General features: G+C 39.3%; 1 protein-coding gene across 2 annotated transcripts in view; it reads right to left on the bottom strand.

Annotated features, from left to right (window-relative positions):
- The window catches only part of LOC125461777 (G protein-coupled receptor kinase 5-like), a 252,483-nt gene that overhangs the window by 162,348 nt on the left and 64,689 nt on the right, over window positions 1-25,446 (bottom strand). Inside the window, exon 2 of one of the 2 annotated variants that reach the window (XM_048550971.2) lies at window positions 5,308-5,403. The exons of the other annotated variant lie outside the window; for it this stretch is intronic. Coding sequence (XP_048406928.1) covers window positions 5,308-5,403 — 96 coding nt within the window. The remainder of the gene's footprint in view (window positions 1-5,307; window positions 5,404-25,446) is intronic. 2 annotated transcript variants of the gene reach the window in all.

Genomic DNA, 25,446 nt, shown 5'->3' with positions numbered 1-25,446 from the left:
TCCCTGTAATCTTTGATCTTGTCATTAATCAAGAACCTCTCCATGTTTTAAATATACTCAGTGACTTGGCCTCCACAGCCTTCTGCAACAATGATTTCCACAGCTTCACCACCCTCTGGCTGAAGAAATTCCTCCCTATCTCAGCACACTCCAAGTCTGTGCCCTTGAGTCCTACCCATTCCTACTATTGGAAACATCATCTCCATATCCACTTTCTATCTAGACATCTCGCTACTCCCTAAATTTCAATAACATTCCCCTCATACTTTTGAATTCCATCAAGCACAGACATAGAGTTGTCCACCGCTCATATGACAACATCTACTTTGTCGATATCATTCTTTTAAAACTCCTCTGGACCCCCTCCAACAGCAGCACATCCTTCCTTAGATATGGGGCCCAAAACTACTCACAATATTCCCAATGCCCATGATATTCCCAAGATTAGTGAAGCCTGCAAGTGTATCATGACAGGAAATTGACTGTTCCCCTTTCAATAAAGTTTTAACATACTCTGTACAGCTTCCCAATAACGATACATAATCATGCAATAATTTTCCATTTTGATGTTAACTTAAAAATGTTATTCAAAAAGTGTGATAACAGGAAGAAAGTTGTGCGGACAGGAAGTCTATGCAATATGCAAAAAACTTTGCATAGTGCATGTGTACAAAGTCTATTATTAATTACAAATGGCTTTCAACATTTAATTGAACCCAGACTTACTTATTGGAGTTGAAGCAGCCTTTTCAAAATGACGACTTAAATGAGAAAAAATTAGCTTTTGCTGACTGCAATTCAACACTACCTCAAAGGATTGTTCTAATATATATATTTTTTTCTACTGAATAGCTGCACATTATTTTATTAACATTATGTTTCTCTTCAACAGTAAACTTTGCTAAATATTGTGGAAGTTGTGGTCTCACTTGAAGCTTAAAGTAGAAAGCCTATTTATGACAGGGTTACTTACAAATCCTACCAGGTGTGCTGACCTGCTGAGCAAATAACTTAACGTAGTATTTGCCAGAACAATTGGTCTTAGGAAAATAATTTGGGAAGAAATACCAAGTATAGTTTACCTTGGAGTTAGCAGAGTTGTAACTCAACTGTAATTTTCATCAGGAACAGTGCAGCTTAATTAATCAGATAGATAAAATGGTGGGCCAGCACAAACTACGATTACAGCTCAGAGCTCATTCTGTAATTTCATCATCTTACTTCCCTGTGCATGCATGAACCAAAGAAAACAACATATTTTCAGACTTCTTCAAAATCTTAAAAAACGCATGGTTGCCCACCTTGGTTCAACTGTCTCATGCTTGCGTTGAGGAGTCAAGCCTGACTCCAGGGATGGTTGCAAATAATCCATGCTGATACTTTAGTACAGAGAAGCAAAGGAAAGATAAAAGTTACCATAATTCCAGAAGACCACAGAGCTGATCTCGCATTAGAGAGAGACAACTAGTGTTGATTTTAACTTGAAGGTCATCACACCTCAGGTGAGGGGCACAGTTGAGAAGGGAGGACTTCAATGATGTCCTCAGCCAATATGGGAACTGAACCCATGCTTTTGGCATGACACTGCATCACAAACCAGTCATACAGTTACTAACCAACCCACTTAAAAGGTAACATTGTAGAAATGTCTTTTGGCTGAACAGCCAAACCAAGAGGCCGACTGGCCTTTGCACGGTATAAAGCATTCCAGGAAACTATTTGGAACACTGATTGCATAATCAATGCGGTATTCCTGCTTACTTGTGGAGGTCAGAGTGGAGTCTTTGTGACTCAGTATGATTGTAAATGGAAGCAGCCAGACCTGGACAATACTGGACTAGCTGTCGTGCCAGTTTTTTTGCAATTCCATATTTGCCTAGGAAGGGTTTGACATAATAGCACTCCCAACCAACAAGGCTGGCAGTCAAGTCAGCTCATTAAGCACACTAAGGAAATGAGAGAAAGCCACTGGGATTTTCCAGTCAACTTCCAGTTTCCTGCAATGGGAAGCCAGTTTAACTGGAGGGGCACTGGGGAGTCAAGACTCAAACTCCAAGCCAGTCTAAGGCCTGTCCTCCTGGCATGGCATAGGAAAAAGATTGCCTTATGAAAGGACATCCTCACAACAATTGCAGCCTGGTTGCTTTTTCTATTGTTTTGTTTTAAAAACAGTCAGAATGAGCCTTCATGTTGAAGCGTCAATTCTTACTTAGCTTTTGCTGCAGCTCACTGCCTCTCTTAAGCAGAAAAGCCTCATGACTGGTCATCCAGCTTTGAAAGCTTAACTGGGCATCCACTCGGGCAGGAAACTTTCTCCATGACAACTGGCTGGTAGGGGTGGGTGGGAGACCTCCTTGTAAAACTCCCAGGAGTTCCCATTTACCCCAGGGGTGGGTTCAGTTCTGGAAACAGTTCTGGCTCATATGAATATACAAAGCAGGAACAAGCTATTCAGACCCGCAAGTCTGCCCTTCCATTCAATAGAAGATTGGTGATCTAATTACTCCACAGGCACCCCCCTGATACCCTCTCACCCCTTGATTATCAAGAATCTATCTATATCTGTCTCAATAAGGTTCAAGAACTGCTTCCACTGCTTTTTGGCGGATGTGTGTTCCAAAGACTGAGATTAATTTTTATTTCCTCTTAAATGGGAAACCTCTTATTTTTAACCCCCTAGCCTGCGTTTCTCCCAGAATTGGAAACATCCTTTTCACAGGTACCTTGTATCTTTCAATCAGATCACGTCCTGCTCTTTGAAATACCAAGATTCTTGATTACAAAGAGGATGAAAGATTATCAGCGATCTACAGGAAAAGTTGAGCTGAGGTTAAAATCAGATTTTATTGAGAGGCAGAACAGGCTCAAAGGGCCAACTGACCCATGCTTGTTCCTTGCTGTGTGTTCATATTGAACAGTTAGAGGTCTTGTCAATCTTATCGTTCCTCATAGGAGTCTGTTCATTTCAGATAGAAGTCTAATAAATTTTCATTGAATGGCTTCTAATGAATTTGCATCCTTCCTTAAATCACTCCAGATGCTCAACAACGTGACAGTATTGATGATTCAAGATAAAAACACAAGGCATTTTCTGTAAAACTTCTGGCAGCCAGTTACAGATCAGGGGAATGAATCTGTAAACTATACTTCAATTGCAATAAAAATAAGTCAGCTATTTAAGGATTGAAAATAAAATCAGCACACATCCCCCGTTGTACTCTCACCTGGATGTGACCTAGCAATTGTCAGCTGTGCCAAATACCATTCATGAGAACGGGATTAATTTTCGATGAAACAGCAACATGAAAACTCTAATTCTGGGATAGAGACACATAACTGGCCTTTGTGTTTCCTATCAGGTGCAACACTATCTCCAGCAAAGGCACTTCTTTCTCCTCCTTATTTCAGGAAGAAAACAAGATCCTTTTTTGAGGATCAGAGGACCATATGAATTCAGTTTTCCATGAAAGGAATGTTACAGAGTGTGAGACACAATAAGAGAGCCATGGAGAGAAACAGATGAACACAACGAGAAAGAGAGGGTGAGGGTATCACATGCAGGGGAGAAAAAATATGCAAGAGTTTTGCAGACGAGGCCAAGGATATTTATTATTAATAGAGATCAACTAGAATGCCACAAACCAAAATGAAATCTGATACGTGTAGTGCCAACAGACCCATCCTGTACCACTTCCACCTCTCCAGGGATACACCAATAGCTGAATCCCACATTCTACTCCCAGTTATGCTAAACCTCAGCTCTGTCCTGACAGTTCTGACAGATTGCAGGCTCTCCTGCAATGATGTTGGTGCAAAAGGACTCTATGCTGCCAACGGCACAACTCTCCAAATTCAATAATGTGAAACAGCAGGACACCTGAAGCCCAGTTCTGCCAAATCCCAACAGCATTCAAATTATTTTCAAATACACTGAACTGCTCCCAAGTGCAAGTAAATTCCACTACCCCAGTCCAATTAATTAGCAGATACCTACCTCCCACCATGTACATAACATTTCACTGCCTATCCTCAGATTTGTACAAGGTATGGGATAAAAAGGTAGAGGAAAATCTGTTTAAATAAATCTTATAGAATTACAAATAGTTGCAAAGCTCAATCTCCAGAAATATCTGAAAATATTATTTAACAAAACTGAAACTTACCCTATTCTATCTCTTTAATTCAATGACTTTGGATTCCTCCAACATACACAATTGGTGGATAATAGCTAACAAACAGTGCTACTGGAGATCAATTAGTGTAAATAACAGGCATAGGGACCAAAACAAAGTCTGTGTACAAAATCAAGAGTTTCATGGTGAATGGTAGGACCTTAAGGAGTGTAGTGAAACAGAGGGACCTTGGAGTGTAGGTGCACAGTTCTGAAAGTGGAGTCACAGGTTAGTGAAGAAGGCGTTTGGCACACTGGCCTTCTTCAGTCAGGGCACTAAGTACAGAAGTTGAGAAGTTATATTGCAGTCATACAGGATGTTGGTGAAGCCACACTTGGAGTATTGTGTTCAGTTTTGGTCACCTTGCTATAAGATGCTATTAAACTGGAAAGAGTGCAGAAGAAATTTACAAGGATGTTGCCAGGACGCAAGGGACTGAGTTAAAGGGAGAGGTTTGTCAAGCTAAGACTTTTTTCTTTAGAGTGTAGGAGACTGAGGGGGGGATCTTACACACTTCTATAAGATCACAAGAGGCCTGGATAAGGTGAATGCATTCAGTCTTTTTCACAGGGTTGGGGAATTGAGGATGAGAGGGCATCAGTTTAAAGTAAGAGGGGAAAGAATGCATGGGAACCTGAGGAGAAACTTTTCGTTTAAGGAGGGCAGTACGCATATGGAATGAGTTTCCAGAAGGAGTGGTTAAGGCGGGCACATTAACAACATTTAAAAGGTATTTGGATGAATATATGGATAGGAAATGTTTAGAAGGATATGGGCCAAGCATAGTGAAATAGGGTTGACATGGATGGACATTTTCGTCGGCATGGGCCGGTTTGGGCTGAAGGAAACTGTATTTGTAAGCATGCTTTTGCTTGGAAAAACTAAAATGTCTAAACTCAAGGTAAAAGCATTTAAATTACAGTGGAGTGAATAAGACACTAACATTTGAATATTTTTACTCCAATTTGACAGAGCAGCTAAAAGACTAACAATGTAAACCTTGTTACATTCTTTGCTTTCTTGAAGAGGAGAGGTTTCCTGTCAGTTTGTGTTTTCACCAAAACTGCTTGTGCATGATAATTATTCAACTGTTGCTTTTGCACAAATAAAGCAAAGGTTATGATACGTTACTCACCTATTGATTTCCTTTGATCTTCACATTGGCTCACATGAGGAAACCTCAATATTTCTTTCCACTTTTTACTTTTACCCTTGCGCTTTCCTCCACCACCTACACAAACAGAAAGATTTTGAGATACAAACCCAAAACAAAGGTGCTTACAGTCATTTCAAAAAGTTACCTTCAAAAACTGTGAGCTTCTTTCCATTATCCTTGTAGAACCCTCTCTGTGCAGCAAAAGCTATTTTTTTCTAACTATTTGCATGAAGTGACATGTCTGTTACTTTCTCCTTCATTTATGGCTCAACTGAAATCAAGAGGCAATTGCCAACATAATTGCAGGTTCTATGGCTTTAGCAATGAGCTACAAAACACCTAAATTTATACAATTCAAAATATTAACTGAGAAAACATGTTGAACTTCAAGCAGTGTCTCCAGGGTCTGAGTACAGAAAAAAAATCAAGGCTGCCATTCCAGTGCAGTATTGAGGCAGTACTGCAGATACATCGTCTTTCAGATGAGATGCTAAACTGAGACTCCAGCTGCCTGCTTGAGTAAACGTAAAGGATTTCATGATGCTACTGTGTGGGATGTGAGAGAAGCTTTCCTTGGTCAGTATTGATCCCACAATGAAAAGAGTAAATTATCCGGTTATCACATTGCTGCTTATGGGTGTTACTGCAAATCCTATATTACAACAGTGGCTACTATTCAAACGTACTTATTGTCTGCAAAGCACTGGGATGTTTGGCAGTTGTGTGAAGTACTATATAAATGCAATTTTATTTTTTCAAAAAAAGGCCATCTAGCCTCCTCTTGCTCAATTTTAAGGTAAAATCCCAGATAAGAGATTAGCTTGTAAAATTAAAGTTCATGGGATTGCAGTGTGTTGAAACGGATAGGGAACCGGTTGGCGGACAGGAAACAGTATAGCAATGAAAGGGTCTTTTCTGATTTGCAAGCAAGCAGTGATTAGTGGGTTACTGCAGAGATGAGTGCTAGGACCCCAGCTATTCATAATATATTATAATGATTTAGATGAGGACAAGTGTAATTGATTCAAATTTGCTGATGACACAAAGCAGGGTGGGAGGGTGAACTGTGAGGAGGATGCAGAGATGCTTCAGTGCAACTTGGACAAGTTGAGTGAGTGAGCAAATGCATGGCAAATGAATATACTGTAGACAAATGTAAGGCTGTCTACTTTGCTAGCAAAACAGGAAGGCAGATTGTTAACAGAATGGTAACAGATTGGTGAAGTGGGAGGTGCAAGGGGGAGGGGGACCTGAGTATCCGTGTACACCAGTCGCTTGAAAGTTAAGCATGGAGGTGCAGCAGGTGGCAAAGAAGACCAATAGCACGCTGGTGTTCATAGTAAGCAAATTCAAATATAGGGGCAAGGATATCTTGCTGCAATTGTGCAGGACCCTGGTGAGACAACACTTGGAGTATTGTGTGCAGTTATGGTCTCCTTGTTTCCTTACACCTCAAAGTTGTTCTGACTCTGGACGGAGTATATTTGAGGTTTACTAGCTTGATTCCTGGGATAGCAGGACTGACAGAGACTGGATCAGTTAGAATTCCCTGGAGTTTAGAAGAATGAGTGGGATCTCATAGAAACCTATAAAATTCTAACAGCAAAAAGCACAGCAAACACAGGAAGGACGTTTCCAATGACTGGGAACAGGGTATCGAGATTGATGATCAGCCATGATTACACTGAATGACAGAACAGACTCAAAAGACCTGAACTGTCCACTCACAGAATCCCAACTGTGCAGATAGAGGCTATTTGGCCCATTGAGCCTGCACCAATCCTCTGAACAGCATCCCAACCAGAGCCATGTCACAATCCCAATTCCTGTAACCCTACATTAACCATGCACCCTGGACACTACGGACAAATTTAGCATGGCCAATCCACCTAACCTGCACATCTTTGAACTGTGGGAGGAAACCAGAGCACCAGGTGATAACCCACGCAGACACAGGGAGAATGTACAAATTCCACACAGTCACCCTAGATGAACGCAAGCCCCTGGCATGACAGGCATTTGCCATTGCATTCCTGTTCTTACACTCTGCATTTCTAAGTTACTGAGTCAAATTAACTTTGGTCCTGTTGAAGAGAAACTTTTTTTGAAGCTTCTCATATTGCACTCATCAAGTGACCAACTTCTACCAATCAGAGTCCATTTACCAATCAGCACTCACTTCTCATACAGTATAAAATATTGTTCTCCTTTACATGAGTAATCCTGAAGATGTTTAGATGAATGTAAGATGGAAAGCTTTGGTAAAAGCTATAGATTTTCAACAATACTCAAGTTCTTTTTAGCCAAAGGACTAGAAATTAGACATTGTCAATATCACAACATTTAATATGCTAAAGAACACCATTTCCTACCAGAGAAGAAGAAAAGGAAACTGGGAAATTAGGTTAACTGATAGGTGAGTGGGGTTGTAGTAGCAGACATTTACGGAGGCATTTCATAACACTTGGCAAACAGACGTTCCAGTGAGAAGCAATGACTCCAGAGGAAAAATGTACTGTGATAAAGAGGAAAAGTACTGGAGAATCTTAGCAGGTCTAGCATCATCTATAGAGACAGCAACAGAATTAACATCGAGTCAAATACAACTTCTTCAGAGCAGTTTCTGAACTGATCTGTTGAGCATCTCCAACATCTCCTCTGTGAATTCAGATTTCCAGAACCTGCAGTATTTTGATTTCAAATTGTATTCTCTGTGGCTAACTGAGGAATTTAACGATTGTGACATATTGAACAATAAGAGATGTAATCCCACAAAGTCTTGTGAAGGTCACAGGGTTTTCTTTTTTAAACTATGTCCAAAAACATTAATAAATAGAGAAATTAGAGTAGGAGAGAAAATGAGCTGGAAATATAAACAATGTAAAATTTTGACAGATGTTTAGAAAGAAAAATGGTAATTAGGGTGAGTATTAGCCCCCAAGGAATTGCAGGAAGGTAAGGGAATGGCAGATAAGCTGAACAGACATTTTGCATCTGTCTCCACTGTAGAGAACGCAAATTACATCCCAGAAGTAGTTGTGAACCAGGAGTGAGAAGGGACTTAAAACACATACAATCACCAGGGAAAATTATTAGAACTAAAAGCTAACAAATCACGGGGTCTTGTTGGACACCATCTGAGGATCTTAAAAGTAGTGGCTGCTGAGATTTGGTTTCAATTTTTTAAAACTGCCTAAATTCTGGAAAGCTCACATTGGATTGGAAATAATGAAATTGTGAATATAACTTCTCCTCAAACTTCTCCTTCAAACAGACAGACAGAAAGCTAGAAATTATTACACAGTTCACTCAACCTCTGTCATAAAGAAAACGTTTAGAGCTCTTATGGAGATAATGTAATATAATAACAATGTGCAGGGTTTAGTGAAAATCTCAATGCATTCAGGCAGAGTTAACATAGCTTTGTGAAAGGCTTATTGTGTTTGACTTGTTTATTACAGTTCTTTGAGGAATGAACAAGCAATATGACTGAAGGGAAACCCATGAACATGTCATACTTAGATTTCTATAAAGCCTTGGTAAGGTGCCACATCAAAAGGTAACTCTACCAAATAACAGATGATGGTGTAGGGAGTAATATTTTAGCACTGGTAAACAATTTACTGGCTAATAACAAAGGAAGATAGATAAAATGTGTCATGTGTGGCTTGGCAAAATGTAACTAGTGACAGATCACAGAGATCAATGCTGGGATCTTAACTTTTTACAATCAATATCAATAACTTGGTTGAAAGGGCTAAATGTGCACTGACTAAATTTGCTGATGACACAAAGATAGATAGGAAAGTAAGTTAAGTTATGAAAAAGACATAAGGTGTTTGCAAATTAATACAAATGGGTTAAGTGAATGGGCAAAGATTTGACAGATGGAATATAATTTGGGGGTAAATGTAAACAGTTGAGCAGGAACTGTAGCATATCATTTATATGGAGAGACTGTAGACCCTGGAAATACAGAGTGATCTGAATGTGTTGGTATATGAATCACTCAATGACAATGCACAGCTAGAGCAAGTGATTAGGAAGGCAAATAGAATATTGTTATTTATTGCAAGGGGAATGGAATACAGGCACAAGGCGGTTTTGCTACAGTTGTGTTGGGAATAATGCAATCACATTTACAGCACTCTGCATAGTCTGGTCTCATTTTTTAAAAGACATAATTGCATTAGTAGCAGTTTAGAGCATGTTTACTCAGCTGTTTCTTGAGATGAGGGGGCTATCCGAGGAGAAAATGTTTGACAGGTTGGATCTGTATCCATTGCAGCTTCAACAAATGAAGAGTGATCTCTTGAAACATACAAGTGCCTGAGGGGACTTGTCAGGGTGGATGCTGAAAGGATGTTTTCCTTTGTGGGAGAGATGAGAACTAGGGAACACTGCGTTCAAATAAGTGGTTTCCTATTTAAGATGGGGATGAGAAGATTTTTTTTTAACCCAGAAGCTTGTGGATATGCAACTCATTTCCACGGACAGAGGAGGAGATAGGGACACTGAACATTTTTAGGGGTGAGTTACATTAACTCCCTTGTCATTCAAGAATATAAGGGCATGAGGGGTTACTCTGAAACTGGAGTTGAGGCCACAATCAGGTCAGTTATAACTTTACTGAATGGTAGAGCAGACCTGAGGCCGTTTGAACCATTCCTGCTCTTAATTCACATGTTGCTACATTTACATTGAATACTCATGGCTTCATTGATTTTCTTCAGCTACTGTACAAGAATTGTAAACATGCTTTGCTTTTACATTTCACAGCAAAATATATCTATACAAATACGAACAACATCTATCCTGGCGTAAGAACCCCTACAATCAAACCTGCATCATTCAATCAAATGCGGCTTGTCTCATCAGTAAACAGTCACTTCCAACAGTTATCAGATTACCATGCTGCAAATTCCTTCAGTCAGAATGAAGAATTTATTTCCCCAGATGACTTTTAGTTTCTCCATTGAAAAGACTGGAATGCTTCCAGGTCTAGTGTCTATACAAAGAGTTAGTTAACAGTAGTTTAGCTGAGCCAATAAAGGTGTTATAATTGACTTCAATGTTCTTGTATCAATTTAGCAGGAGCTCCTCCTCACTATCCAGTGACCTACATAGAGAAAAGGTGGGGGTAATTATTGATTCAAGATGAGATTGGAAAATGTTGCAGGTGAAAGCATATCCCAGGAATAAATTAATACCGTACAGTCAACAGGGGAAATGAAGTGTGGAAATTGTTAGCTGACATTTTATACATACATCTTCAATTTTTAAGCCATATAAATCATATTTACAAAAATATATCTATGGTTTCAGAAATTCAGAAACAGACCTCACAATTACTACATTTAAAACATTCTGCTTTCAAATACAGTGCAAGTAGTAAAATCATATGTTTACCTCTGTCTTTTTTTGAAAATAGACATCTTTGCTCTACTTCAAGTGACAAATCTGATGTTTTTTAAAACTTAAATATCGACACTTCCAGCATTTTGGTTGGAAGTCATAACAGTCAGCAGATTTGACCAATGCTTTGAAAGGTGCGATTCACCTTTGTGGCTGGAAGGACATGAACGCAGTGCTTCTGGCCCAGAGGTAAAGCCAATACTGTTACACCACAAGACCCACCTCCTAAGTATTAAATGTGAAATATCATTCAGATAGTTTAACTGTCTCTCCTCTGAAGAAAACCATAACTGGCCCCAGGGCAATCATATCATACATCTGGTGTTCTGGTCAGGGTTGTAACAGACCTGAATGCCAATCATTAATATTGCGGCAAAGGTGTGAAAGGATGTGAAAAATATCAACACTCTCACTTTTCACCTGCCAAAGGAAGAGCAATACAGCTATTAATGCCAACTTATTGACTTGTAGAAATCAAATAAAACTGAAACATTAAGAAAATGAATACTGGTATTCTGAAATGCACAACAAAATACTGGATGCATACATCAGCAGCTAACAAGAAATGTAGGTGAAGAATTGTCTTGGTGGTGACTTTTCATCAACACTGGCACAGTTAAATGGCAGAACTAAACAGAGCAAGGTGGACAGTGGGGAGAAGAAAACGAGGTAAATGTCAAGGATACAAATAACTTAACTTTCGCAAAGAAACTGCCAAAGGATTTAGTGGTCTATAATGTACTGGAAAGACATGTAAAGGGCTACATACTGCTAACAGAGGGTCTGTCAGATTTTTGAAAAGCATGGGTGCAAAACAAGTAAACCATGGCTGTAGAGTGGGAGGGAAAACACCAGATTGTGATTATGAAAATTTGGTAGCAATGTATGACATGATTGCCTTGGGACTAGTTATGGTTTTCATCAGAGGGGAGACAGTTAAACTATCTGAATGATATTTCACATTTAATGTTTAGGAGGTGGGTCTTGTGTTGTAACAGTAGTGGCTTTACCTCTGGGCCAGAAGCATTGTGTTCATGTCCTACCAGCCACAAAGGTGAATCACACATTTCAAAGCTTTAGTCAAAACATACACTTGACCCTCATCTGCCATATCCTCCTCTCAGATGTACAACAAAGAGTTTAAAGGCTTGTTATCCAAAGAAGACAAGTAGAAAACAGAAGGCCTTCCCACCTTTGATAGGATCGTCCCACAATTTCCCTAAGTTGTGGGCTTCCCAGAATGCCTTTGCCCTGGATTATTCCCAGCAGTGCCTGCTCAGAATCTCCTCTTGCTGCTGTCTGAGTACCTTTGGCGCCTGTGCACGTGTATGGTGCTGCTGCATGTGTGCCGAGTCTTCGGAAAGGAGGAAGCTGGTCTGCACTGACTGATATTATTTGGCAGGCAAATGGTTGCCAACTACTGGTGTTGCTGGTAGCACTCTGATTCAAGTCGAAAGGGATCAGGGACGGGGTGGGTGCAGCAAAGCTGAGGAGGAATGGGGTTGATGGAGAAAGAGGCTCTGCTGTTCGAGTGTATAGCAGGAAGAGGGGTTTCTACATTTGCCTGCAGTCAGGAGAAGGGAGCTGGGCAGAAGTGTGCCTGTGTGTTAGAAAGCAGTTTTGAGGGAGCAACATGGATAGTGCTTGACTGTAAGGGAAATATTTTAGTTGCGGCATGCTATGTGAGCTAGTTTTGTTTTTGAGCAACTCTTTTGGACATTCCCAATCCTGTGCACACTGTTCAAATGGAAGCTCACCACCTCCAGCCACAGAGATGGCAGCATCAAACGGTGCTCACACTTCACATTAACTCCCAGGAACATCGTGTCTCAAGGTGACAGTCAGGTGATACTTGCAGAGCCTCTGCCTTTTAACCTCCCATCTATTCAGGCATGGGAATCCAGTTGTGCCTGGCCCACTTTGCAGTAGCACTCCGTACATCACAGACAAACTTGTCTCAGAGGGTGCAGGCCAGCAGGGTTTATTTTTGTGTAAGAGTACAACATGGCATTTTGGCTTGACAGGAACACATGCTAGGCGACCCGGCCTTCGTTCAGCCATCTCATCAATAGTTGTCGTTGAACTAGATTCAGCTCCTGCATGTGCAGCCTCTATGTGATGATGAATGAAGCTAGAAGCATTATTTGCCCAAGCACTCTCTTCATCTCCCTGATAGAATATCGCAGCACTGGACAGTAGTTGAAGAAACCATGCTCCGTTCTTCCAACCAGGGCCTATAGATTCTGGTTGAAAAGGTGCCACCAAAGAGGAAGATCATAAACCTGGAGGAAGGGAGAACTCACCTCATGAGGAAGAGAGCATGGCACGAGGTTGTATCCAACATGAGCACAAATGACTGCTCCTGAATCCATGCTGCAAGAGATCCACGACCTGTTGTACTCTAACAAGGTGAGCTGATTGATGGATGATATTGGGATGTCAGTTAGATAACCTTGGCACATAACACTGCTATAGCACAGATGGGTCTATGTCCAGGATACTCAAGTAAATACAAGCAATTATGCATTTAGATGTGAAAAGCCAACTATGATTCACCATCATCACACTGAAGAGCTTTACCTTTGATAATAGGTTGGAGTGAGCTTACACCACTCTGTTGTATATCCAAAGCAAAAGGGCTCACAACACCAAAGAAATGGCTTGGACAGGCAGTTCCTGGTGAATCACACTCTCAACCATGGTGGTAGAAAAATGAGTGAACCAGCGAAACTCGTCACCAGTGATGGAGGATTGCCCAGAGCTGGTGACAAGGGCCGTTTTACAGGTGCTTTTTAGTAAGGGCAATGGATTACAAGTTACCCTGGCAACAGCTCTGGAATGACATTTCACAGTTAAGGAACATCAGGCAACAATGAGCTGATACCAGATGAAAAGGCAACAATGTGCATGTGTGCCATTAGGAGACCTCTACTTCTCAAAAAATTTGTATGCAATAGTAGAGACTGACAAAAACTGAGACAGACTGGAATTAACAGTTTTGTTCGTGAATGACACTTTTATTTATTGACCCCATACAGTGGGAAACTTGTAAGTGCAAATGGTAGTGCATTGCATTGTCTACTCTTTTATTACAAAGATGGATACTTGGACGAATACAAGAAGAGTCTAGGCCCAAAACATCAGTTTTTGTGCTCCTAAGATGCTGCTTGGCCTGCTGTGTTCATCCAGCTCCACACTTTGTTATCCCGGATTCTCCAGCATCTGCAGTTCCCATTATCTCTGATACATTTGTATACTGTTCTGATCTTCCAGTCACGTGACCGCTGGTGTTTTTACTTTCAGCTTCAGCAGTAGCAATTAACATCACTACGTGAAACATTCAGAGGGTTTACGATCTGTCAAAAACCAAACGTTTCACACAAATATGCGTTCACCTCCAACAAAGAAATTCGCTTCTAATGAACTATCTAGTGTTATCAAATGACCTGGTCAATTCAGGAACTTTTCATGTGTGAAGTACATCTCACCTCCTTTCAACTACTGGCAAAACTGTTTCTAACTGGAATTGGAGAAAGGACTTAAAAATTTCCAGTCCCTAGCTGTCAATTTGGAAGAACAACAGGGTCTCCATGGCTCTGCAAAAATCCAGCCTCATATGTTAGCACACGAGCCTATCAAATTTTAACAGTTTATTTTCTAAAACAAGTTGCTGAAAAACCCATCTATACAATTTCTGGCAGTTATCTGTGTTTCCTGGTCAGTTTATCTTAATGTGAACTCTTTCAAATCTTCTCATGTAACCGTTCAGAAAATAGGCGATTAGTGAAGCAAAAAAAATGCTTGCATACCTGCACAAAAAATCTATCTGCTAATGCAGCCTGGTGAAGGAGCTAGCCGCAAACCACATCCACTTAAGTAACAGTAAAAAATTAAGTCCTCATTTAAATTGGTTTCCTGTCAGTTTCACATACCTTGCAATTCAGAATATTCTTGCAGATGAGGGTCAATGATGATGAATTAACTGCTCACTTTTCGAGAATACTATTTGAATTCAAAAGGAAATAAATTGGTCATCAGATAATAATGTCCCTACTACTCTTTAGAAAAACAACATTGCTGGAACATAAGATGGTAAAACAAGAGCACTTTAATAATGTTAATGTTGAAATAATATTTCAAAATTAAGAAAAATGCAAGGAATATATGTAGATTTAGCAAAACCTAATTATTGGCCAATTTGTGTAGCTCAAGCTACTCACTAGTCTCCTCATTATTTGTAAAACAATATAATCTACAATTTACAATTCTTATCTACATGGTTATTAGCAATGTGTGTAGGTCTCATCAGGAATAATGATTTGTTAAAGTCCAACCTGACACTATTGGGCAGACTGTAGAACAGCTGCTTAACATGAAGAATAACAGAAAAAAAAATCACTGATCAATTATATCCAATATTCTGCCTTAAATTGATATACTGCTAATTAATAATAGGAAGATGCAAAAATAATACTGGAACTATTTAGGGAAACTTTTCATGGGGCAGATGCATCTGAACTTACAGTGGAGTGAACAAGATGAAATTTTGACAATTTGTAATTAATTCTGAAATTATTTACATTAAGATTTCTTTCTTTCACTTTGCCACTCATGTATACTGGCTCTTCCTTCAAAAATGAGACCCTTACCCTCTCACATCATGTTGCAATTTGAATCCTGAGATAAGAGGCTACAATTTTCAAATAATAATCCATATGCTTCCCTGTAATAACTGCTTTTTCTAAATTGTAGTTTTTTTTAATATGATGATGAATAAGCCTTTAAAGATACACAACTGAAGAATAAAATTATTAAAGCATCATAGCTTGAAAATAAATTACACTGGTGACAGGAATGACCTATCTGTTTTGGAGAAAGGACTTCTCACAGATTCAAAACACTGAAATTTGAAGAAAAAGCAAAAGAACCAGTTTTGCTCATTGCGATTCAACTCAAGTATTGAAAATCCCACTGTTCAGTATCTCTTTAGGCCCCCTATTTTCCTTTGCATCAAATAGCTATGCAAAGTTTCTCTTAAAAGACACAATTGTTTTTGTCATAAATGTTCCCTGAAGCAAAAAATGTCAAACTTTAACAACTTTCCTTGTATGCAACTGCTGAATCCGAGGAGATCATTCAGCCAACCATGTCCATATCGGCCCTCTATGGTGCAATACAGCCAGTCCTCTTCACTTGTTCTTGTCACATAGTCCTGTAAGTTTATTTTCCATATAATCTACAATTTACAACTAGCTCCATTTCCTGTGGAAACCATTGCCTCCACTTTCACAATTCTCATAGGGAGGGAATTCCAGGTCTTTACCATTTGCTGTGTAGAAGTGTTCTTCCTTCCCTCTTGCCCAAGCCTTAAATCTGTGGTCTCTTACTACTTTTACCACAATTAATGGAAATCATTTTTTCATCTTGAAACCTGGCAAAATCCCATATACCTCTATCAATTTTGCTTCAATCTCACTGGCTCCAAAGAGTACAACTTCCATTTCTCTAAATTAACCTTCTATCTAAATTTTCTAATGTCTGCAATTATTGAAGTAAGTTTCTTAAAACTTCTCAGTGACCTTCACACATCTTTTCTAAAGTGTAGTGACCTGAACTGGATATTCTAATTGTTTCCTATTCTGAGCTTTATAAAGGGGTCATCACAACCTGCCAGCTTTTGGAATTGAGACGTTGTTTAAGAGTCTCAAGATTCCATCTGTTTTGCTAACTATTCTCTCAACATGCTACACCGTCTTTCAAGATCTGTGTAATTAACTCCCAGATCCTTCTGCCCCTGCACACTTTAGAGCTTCCCATTAACTATTTATCCCTTCTGCTAAAAGGCATCACTTCATAATTCCCTTCATTAACTTCCATCTGTCACTTGTTTGTCCACTCTATCACATATTACGTATTGCCCATCTATGCTGCAGTCAATTGCATCATCGATTATGTTTGAATGGTACCATTCAATATCAGTATCATGGGCAGATATTAAACTTACTGAGTTCTAACACCTGTCATTTCTACTTACTAAAGAGACTGAAGTTGTCCTAGCACTAATTCTTGGGGAACACCATCTACCATCTCCTGTGTAACAAACAGTCCATTTCCTGCTCTACACAACGTACTTTTCTAATCAACATTTTTCAATTTCGATAAAAGCTACTTAATATACTCCAGTGAAATCTGTTCCAATACCTCAAATCCTCTTCCTAGGCAGTCCCTTAGGATCAAGGATGATTTATTTCCAACAATCTGTTTCAAAAGGTTCTGAAATGTCAGACAAGTCCAATTTGTTACATTTAGACCTTGCCGCATGCAGGGCATGTAATACTTCAGGGCTTGGATCAATGATTGCTGAGATGGTCTTATGAAGACAGACTGGATAGGCTTGACTTGTTCATATTGGAGTTTAGAAGAGAATGAGATTTGTTTGAAGTTTGAAAGATCCTTAATAGTCTTGGCAAGGCGGGCATGGAAAGGACGTTTTCTCTTGTGGGTAAGTCCAGAACTAGAGGACAAGTTTTTAAAATTATAGGTCTCCCTTTTGCGATAAAGATAAGGGAATTTCTTTGTGGATGATGGAATATTTTTAAGGTCTGAAGTAGACAAAATTCCCTTTTTTAATGAGAATCTAAGATGATCAGGAGTTGCTGGGAATATCTAATTAGAAACAGAAATAAAATCTTAGTGAAAGATTAGATTAGATTAGATTCCCTACAGTGTGAAAACAGGCCCTTTGGCCCAACAAGTCCACACCGCCCCTTGAAGCATCCCACCCAGACCCATCCCCCTATAACCCACACATCCCTGAACACTACAGGCAATTTAGCATGGTCAATCCACCTAACCTGCACATCTTTGGACTGTGGGAGGAAACCGGAGCACCCAGAGGAAACCCACGCAGATATGGGGAGAATGTGCAAACTCCACACAGACAGTCACCCGAGGACGGAATCAAACCCGGGTCCCTGGTGCTGTGAGGCTGCAGTGCAAACCATTGAGCCACCATGCCGCCCATAGTGTTGGCAAGGTGGGCATGGAAAGGACATTTTCTCTTGTGGGTAAGTCCAGAATTAGAGGACAAGTTTTTAGAATTGCAGGTCTCCCATTTTGGGATAAAGATAAGGGAATTCCAAGGTGGAGGTATTCCTCGTTTTTTAAAATTGTCTGATCTGTTGACTCCGCCACCTCACCTCTGCATATTTTGAACGAAACTTCTCGACATGTTCACTGTCTTCCCAAACGAATCTTCATAACTAAAATTTCTCAAGCCTGGTATCATCTAGGTGATGAAACAGTACATGATGTGTCTGGCTTTAATACGCTTTTCATAAAATATCCCAAATGATGAAGTGTCCAAAACAGCTCTGGTGCTTAACCTGACACAAATTAATTAGCTTAGAAAGGAGGTTGATAGGAGGTTCAAGAGAAGTGCTCAAATTCTTGATAGCTCGAGACAAAGTAAAAGGAGAGAAATCATTTCCATTGGCAAAGTGTCAAGAATCAGAAAATACAGATTGAAGTGACTGGCAAAAGAGCAAAATGACCTAGGAGGAAAAAAAACTTTTAAATACCGTGAGAGGTATTGAGTTGATTTTCCTGCCTGAAGACAGTAATGGAAGCACATTCAATCATGACTTCCAAAAGGAGTGGCACAAATTAGGAATATATTGTAGTGATACACAGAAAAGGGCAAGATGGTGGAACTATCCAAATGAATCCAGCAAGAGAGTAGTAAGAATTTGAAAAGTGAATGGTATCTCTTGTGCTGTAGCCATTCTGTAACTCTTTTACTTCACACCTACACTCGTGCTTCATTTGATTAAAAAATATGATCGACTTGAACTAATAAAATGAGCATTTGATGCTGCATAAAATCCTGAGGGAATGATGAATGAGACACAGTAAATGACAGGAGTACACTTTCATTATGAGGCTATTTGTGTAACACGGTTCAGCAGACTTTTTTCAGCATTCAACAACTTCTCCTCCTTCTGCATTGCATCTTTTTTCTTCATCTCAGCATCATTTATAGGTTTTAGCAAGGCATTCTCACTAATGGTTAGCAGGAACCAAAATCCTGAGCAGCAAATTCCTTGTATTATTGAGAAAGTGCTGCAGAGAAGGTAGAGCTTGTGCATTCAGGTGGGCAGAAATAATGTCATGGCAGATGCTGTAGAGAAGCAAGGAGCCTAACAGTATCTTTGAAAACATTCAACCCTCAGCAAACTCTATCAAAAAAAAACAGATTAATCTATATAATTGGTATTTGTGGGTTCATCTTGTGTGGAAATTGGCCTGCATATCTGTCTGCAACAGTAACGACATGTCAAAAAGTAATTCACCGGCTGTGAGGTGCTCATGCAGTGAACTATATAGATGCAAGTTCCTTATTTATTGTTCTGTTGTCACTCACACAGAACTGGAATGAATCAAGTCCATGATTCTATTTACTGAAAAAAACTCTCATTCTCTGAACCTCAGCCCCAGCAGCACCTGCTAGATGACAGGATGGTGTACTGCAACCCAGAGAAATAGGTGAAAAGGAAGTGCAATGTAACTGAGCTCTGAGTTGTGCAATGAGCACTTTTGCTTTCATGAAGTATTTCAGGGAAAGGTGCCAAAAACGATACGTGAAAGACTCATTCCAGTAACTGCACATTCCTTACATTTATGGTGTCCAACATAAATTTCTCACTTGTCAGAAGTGTATGTTGCAACACATTTAGCCACAAGCCCCGATTTCTTTGCATGAAATGTGTTCCATGCATTCACAGGTAAATTATAATTCACATGCAACATTTCTTAACCATGTTTCACTGCTCGGTAACTGAAGTAAAGCTTTCACAATACTTAGAGAAAACAAAGCTCACTTTTGATCTTAACCATATTGTGCATTTGTTAGCTAAATGGTATGTATTTCTGTCTAGGCTAACAAGTATTAAGATCATATGGATATCGTATCTATTTCTCATTTTGTACTCACTAATCAGAAATGCAAACATTCACATTTGGATAACATATTGCCTAACAGTTTGAGTAAATGTCTTGCAAAAAGTTGGTGTAAAAAGTTTCATTTGTCGTCTGGAGCAGTCTAGGTGTCAAGTGTAGCTCTTGGCTAGCATTCTAGCATCCAACTCAAGAAGTTGTGGGTTGAAGTCACACTGCTGGAATTTGAGTACAAAATGTAAGCTGGCACGCCAGTGCAGTGTTTAGAGAGTGCTTCACTGTAGGATGAAGTGCTAAACCAAAGTCCTGTGAGCACTCTCAGGTGGATGCAAGATTCAACAGCATTATCTTTTGAAGAACAGGGTGTCCAACAACATGCAGTCAACATTGATCTCTCAATCAACACTACAAAGCAAATCATCCCATCATCGTTATAACATCACTTTGAGACACTTTGGTTGTTGTATAAACAAGCATTTCACTGTCTGTAAGGCACTTTTAGGATGCCTTTAGGGTGCTAAAGGTGTTATATCAATACAAGTTTACTTCTTTCACGATAATTTACATGTAATGGATTTATTCTGCCACTTTCAGAGGAACAATTTGCCTAGGTATTACTGCTTTAAGTTGCTGAATGCAAATCTTCATAATTTTAGTGTTGTGTCCGATGAACTAAATTGTTATTTTACCGCTGTTCCAATACACCAGCCCTGTCACACTTACCAGGAGAGTGTGATAGCACAATAAAATGGAGCAGCTGGGGATCTGAAAAAAACAGATGAGCTTTAACTTCAATTTACACCTTAACAAATTTATCTAGTGAAGTCAGTCTCACCAGAATGATTTCAGTTAATCTTCTGTGGCACATTCCTTTAATAACACAGGCATCTAGTTATTTGCGAGACTATTAGGGAAAAAAAGTAACCACTCTTTCAGTCTTGTTGTTGTATCCAAAATATCTGGTTTAATTCAATGCTGAGGCATTTGTGAAGAGGAGGCTGAATGGGCCGGGAATTTATTCACTGGAGTGTAGGAGGTTGAGGGATGACCTTATAGAGGTTTATGAAATCATGAGGGGCATAGATAAGGTGAATAGGTATTTTCCCTAGGGTTGGGGAGTTCGAAACTGGAGGGCATAATTTTAAGGTGTGAGGAGAAAAATTTAAAAGGGGCAACTCTTTCACTTAGGGAGTTGCTCGTAAATAGAAGGAAGTGCCAGAGGAAGTAGTTGATGCAAGTACAGTTACAACATTTAAAAGACATTTGGACAGGCACATGAATAGGAAAGGTTTAGGAGGATATGGGCCAAATGCAGGCAATTGGGACTAGTTTCGTTTGGGAAACTTGGTCAACATGGACGAGTTTGACCCAAAGGTCTTATTCTCTAATAAATTGAAAAAGTCAATCCATTGGGAACTCTGGTTTATTTGTTGCAGTGTATTATTAACTCTTAAAAAATGAAAAACAAAAGGAGCAGGAGTAAGGTACTGAGCCCCTCAAGCCTTCTCCACCATTCAGAAAAATCCTGGTTGATCTTGCCCTCAACTCCACCTTTCTTCGTGTCACCACCACCACCCGGCAAACAACATAACCATTAATTCCCTTGAAGATCACAAATCTGGATAACTCAGTCTTGAATATATTCTAGCCTAAACTGCTTTGGGGGCATACAGGATTTTAAAGATTATAGACTATATTGAGGGAGGAAATTCCTTCTCATCTCCATGCTAAATGAAAGGCCCATTATTTTGAAACAGCTAGTTAAAGAAGGGTGGGGAGCATGGTGGGGAGCATCCTTTCAGCACTTATGTGGAAGAATAACTGCCAGAACAGTTTCACAAGGGGTGTCGTGGAAATATCTCATTTTAAAAGGTAATACTGTGAGTTTCTGTTGCCCATCTTTTACAGAAATGCTTTGAACAGCAGAGAATTTAATGTCCTTTACCATATCAATATTTAGAGAAAGGAAGTCCAACAGTTAAAAGCTACATTTGGACCATTTTCCTCCCTCATTGTACGGAGGTTTGTACATTGCTGTTAGTATGTGTATCACTTTCAGTGAGAACAACACAGAGTAGGATATCAGTAAGGTACCATTCCAGCAGACAGCATCATAACAGGTCAGTTTGAAAACAGCTTAAATGTCTTATTTTGCCACACCATTCCTCCAGTAGAACAGCTTTATATTTATTAAACACATTGTTTTATTGAATTTTATCTTTTACTTCTGGATGGTTTTCAGAACCTACCTAATTCACCCTGGTTAAGCTAAGCTTGTGGGACAACAGCTGACTTATCCCATGCATTGTGTTTGTATCAAATTTGATGTTCCTTAAATCTATTGTTTAGATTGCAGTTACCTTCACAAACAAAGAGTCTAACTGTTCAGCTTACTTTGCAAGATGCATTAACTACCTTTCCAAAAGCTCACTTCTAGGCATGGCAATTATTTGAAGAATGATCACTGAGATCAATCACTAGTTTGTGCCATTTCTCCAGAAGCTTAAAGTCAGTTTGAAAATGCATATACAGCCACATTGTAAACTTTTGCATGTGATTTTAAACGTATGAATGTTTGATGACCTGAAGTTTTAGGCCAAAATCAGGTATTCAGGAAAATCTAAACTTGGAGTTATTTGGAACTAACAAGGACCTTTTGCTTCATTTAAAAAAGAATGACAAGGGAATACTTCCAAACTTTTTTCACTCCTCTACTCATGTTCATCCATTTCCTGAGCTATGTGTCTATCCAAGGAAGGCTGGAGTCTAATATCTTCAGTTATAAAGGAGCGGCTGTCAAAGTGTCATCTTCTTCTGTACACTTCCTATTCAGCTGTTTCATGGGCATTTCAAAACATCGAAATTCTCTTCCGGGAAAACGTGTACATAAGGTAATGGATATTTTCTAATCAATCTTTTTAGAGATGTCATATACACAATGTAAAAGGAGGAAATGCAAAGAGATACAGTCTATGCTCTTGACTGAAGTTGAAAAGATGAAGCAAGTGAGAGGGATGGGGGTGGTATCATGGACTGTTAATTCTTTGGTAGCAATTCATCGTCATCTGTCTCACTGCTTTTTTCCAACTTCCAGTCAAACTTTTTCAACTTCACTTGTATGGTGCCATTTATATTGTTAGTTAAAGGGAAACAACTGCTGCACAATTAACATCATTTTTCAGCATTGTATACAAGCTTTTAATCAAAGGTTAAATGCCTTGCTTGGAAACATTCTTGCTGCAGTATGTTGGCACAGCCAAGGAAAAAACATCCTTTGGAGGTCAAAAAGACAAGTTAAGCAAAAACAAAAGACTGCCAGTGAGAGTTTCAAAAGCAATGTCCAAGAGTATCTCAGAAACAATAAAGACTGCACAAATATTCAACAGAGTTCAGACAGTCTACGTATCCATGATTTACTATCGTGGAGTGGTGTGTCCAACCTGAGAAGTGAAGTCCCAGTATATAAAACTGACAGGAATTCTATTTCATTTAAATAGGTTTGATCGCTTGCAATTGTGCAGGAATCAGCTCAGCCATGGATATATTTCCTCTGTTGGCTTGCACTTCTAGTTTGTAAAAAAACTGATTTCACAACTCAACTCCTATTGTGCTGATCAGGCTACAGTGAGCACAAAAGTGCAGGCAACAGCTACAGAGCTGAGAACGTAGTCATTCTGGCAAATGCTTTCTTCCAGATTCCTGTAACAATTTCAAAATAAATGAAATATCAAGCTATTTACATTTCATTAAAAATGCTGCTAAATTAGGATTTCAATAATGTCAATAAGAGAAAGCAAAAAAAGAGCTCTAATTGTTAGCATCTGATTTATGACAAAATCAGTTTTACTTTCATCTCAGACTAATCAGTTACACATTCAGTTCACAATAATCAGTTACATTTCAAAATAAATTTTAACTTTAACTCATTTAGTTCCTTGTTGCAGATTCTCACCAGCACTAAGCTATGTTCATTTAGACCAGATTATGTTTTGTTATGTTCTTCTGTTTCCATATTAACGAAATTAACAGACAACCAATTTCACTGGATGCTAAAAATTACTAGTGTTGTTCTATACAAAGCAAGAATTTTATACAAGTGCATGAAGAGACATCTTATTTAAGATAGTCAGTCAGGCTTGCTGGAACCTACGTATATTAATGTACAGGGCAAAAAGAACATGTGGTGCACAGCGCCTGTTTGAACTCAGCAAAATAGGCGACTGTCATTTGTTAATTAATTTCTCAGGACAATGCCCTAACCAGTTAGAGTCAACTTGCTTGCTTTCAATTTTAAACAAAGTCTGGCACTTAATTGTCAGTCTTCATTGATCGGTGCATTTTCCATGGCAACATGTTTACCAAAGTCCACTTTCTTCTCATGCAGTATAAATGTTGGCTTTCGCCTTGAATTGGTATTCTTACAAATTGTCCTCAGGACTCCCAAGATGAAAAGCTTCAGCAATCTAAACAATGCTTTCAATATGACCGATGAATCCTCCAAAATTATAGGCATGACTCAATCCTAACAAAAGCCACTGAGAGTCAAACAAATCTACTCTTAGAAGATTTCCTTTGAGAGGCAGACAGCTCTGAGATTGGAAACTCACCAAACTGGAAATCACCAAGACAGAAAACCAAAAACAAAGGGTGATAGAAAGTTTAACTCTCACATATACTACATTAGGGCAAATTTGTCTGGGACTGCTTGGAATTAAAACATGAAACATGAAACATTCTCTCACAGGAAAACATGTGCACAAGGTGATAGATATTTTCAATTAACCTTTTCAGAGATGTCATGTACACAATGTAAAAGGAGGAAATGTGAAGAGATACAGTCTATGTTCTTGACTGAAGTTGAAAGGATGAAGCAAGTGGGAGGGATGGGGGTGGCATCATGGACTGTTAGTTCTTTGGTAGCAATTCATCCTCATATGTCTCGCTGCTTTATGACAATAAGCTAATTTTTGGAGAAAGTAATAAGATAATAAATTTTACTCAAACATTTTTTTAACTCTCTGTGAAGGACAAATCCACATGTGCTAAGTGCCAAGCCAAGCAATCTTTGACCACTAAAGCAAACATTCTGTGGGCCACCTGACAAGTTCAATCATGGTCTGGAGAGTGACGTGAAACTACACAGACGAAAGAGATAACAAGAACCTGTCTCCAACAGTATTTGGGAGTACTGCGCCATACAGTGACAGGAATTGAGGCAGTAACACAACTATCTCTTAGATGGAAACATACAAAATTATTTAAAGTAAACAAAGCTACCAGAAATCATGATAAATACAATTTAATTAGGCACATAAATCTGGTAGCCACAAGAGCAGTTTAGAGGCTAGGAATCTTTCAATGAGTAGCTTACTTGATGCCCCAAAGCCTGTCCACCATCTACAAGGCACAAATCCAAACCAGTTACGTACCATCTCCAAGATGCACAACAGCAACTCACCAAGGCTTCTTAAGGCAGCACCTTCCAAACCCACAACCATGACCGACTATAAAGACCATGACAGCAGATACATGGGAATGCTATCTCTACCTCCAAATTTGCCTCCAAGCCACTCACCATTCAGGCTTGGAAATATATTGCCATTCCTTCACTGTCACTTGGTCAAAATCCTGTAACTCCCTCTCGAACAGCATATAGAGTGTATCTATACCTGATGAGCTGGTGAGTTCTAACTTGCGAATTCAGCAAAACTGGCAATGTCTGGATATATTTGTTTCATGTGTACAACA

The sequence above is a fragment of the Stegostoma tigrinum genome, chromosome 20, assembly GCF_030684315.1.
Source record: "Stegostoma tigrinum isolate sSteTig4 chromosome 20, sSteTig4.hap1, whole genome shotgun sequence".
In the NCBI taxonomy this organism is placed as follows: domain Eukaryota; kingdom Metazoa; phylum Chordata; class Chondrichthyes; order Orectolobiformes; family Stegostomatidae; genus Stegostoma; species Stegostoma tigrinum.
Note: the sequence above shows the minus strand (reverse complement) of the source record. Positions and strands in the feature narration are given on the sequence as shown.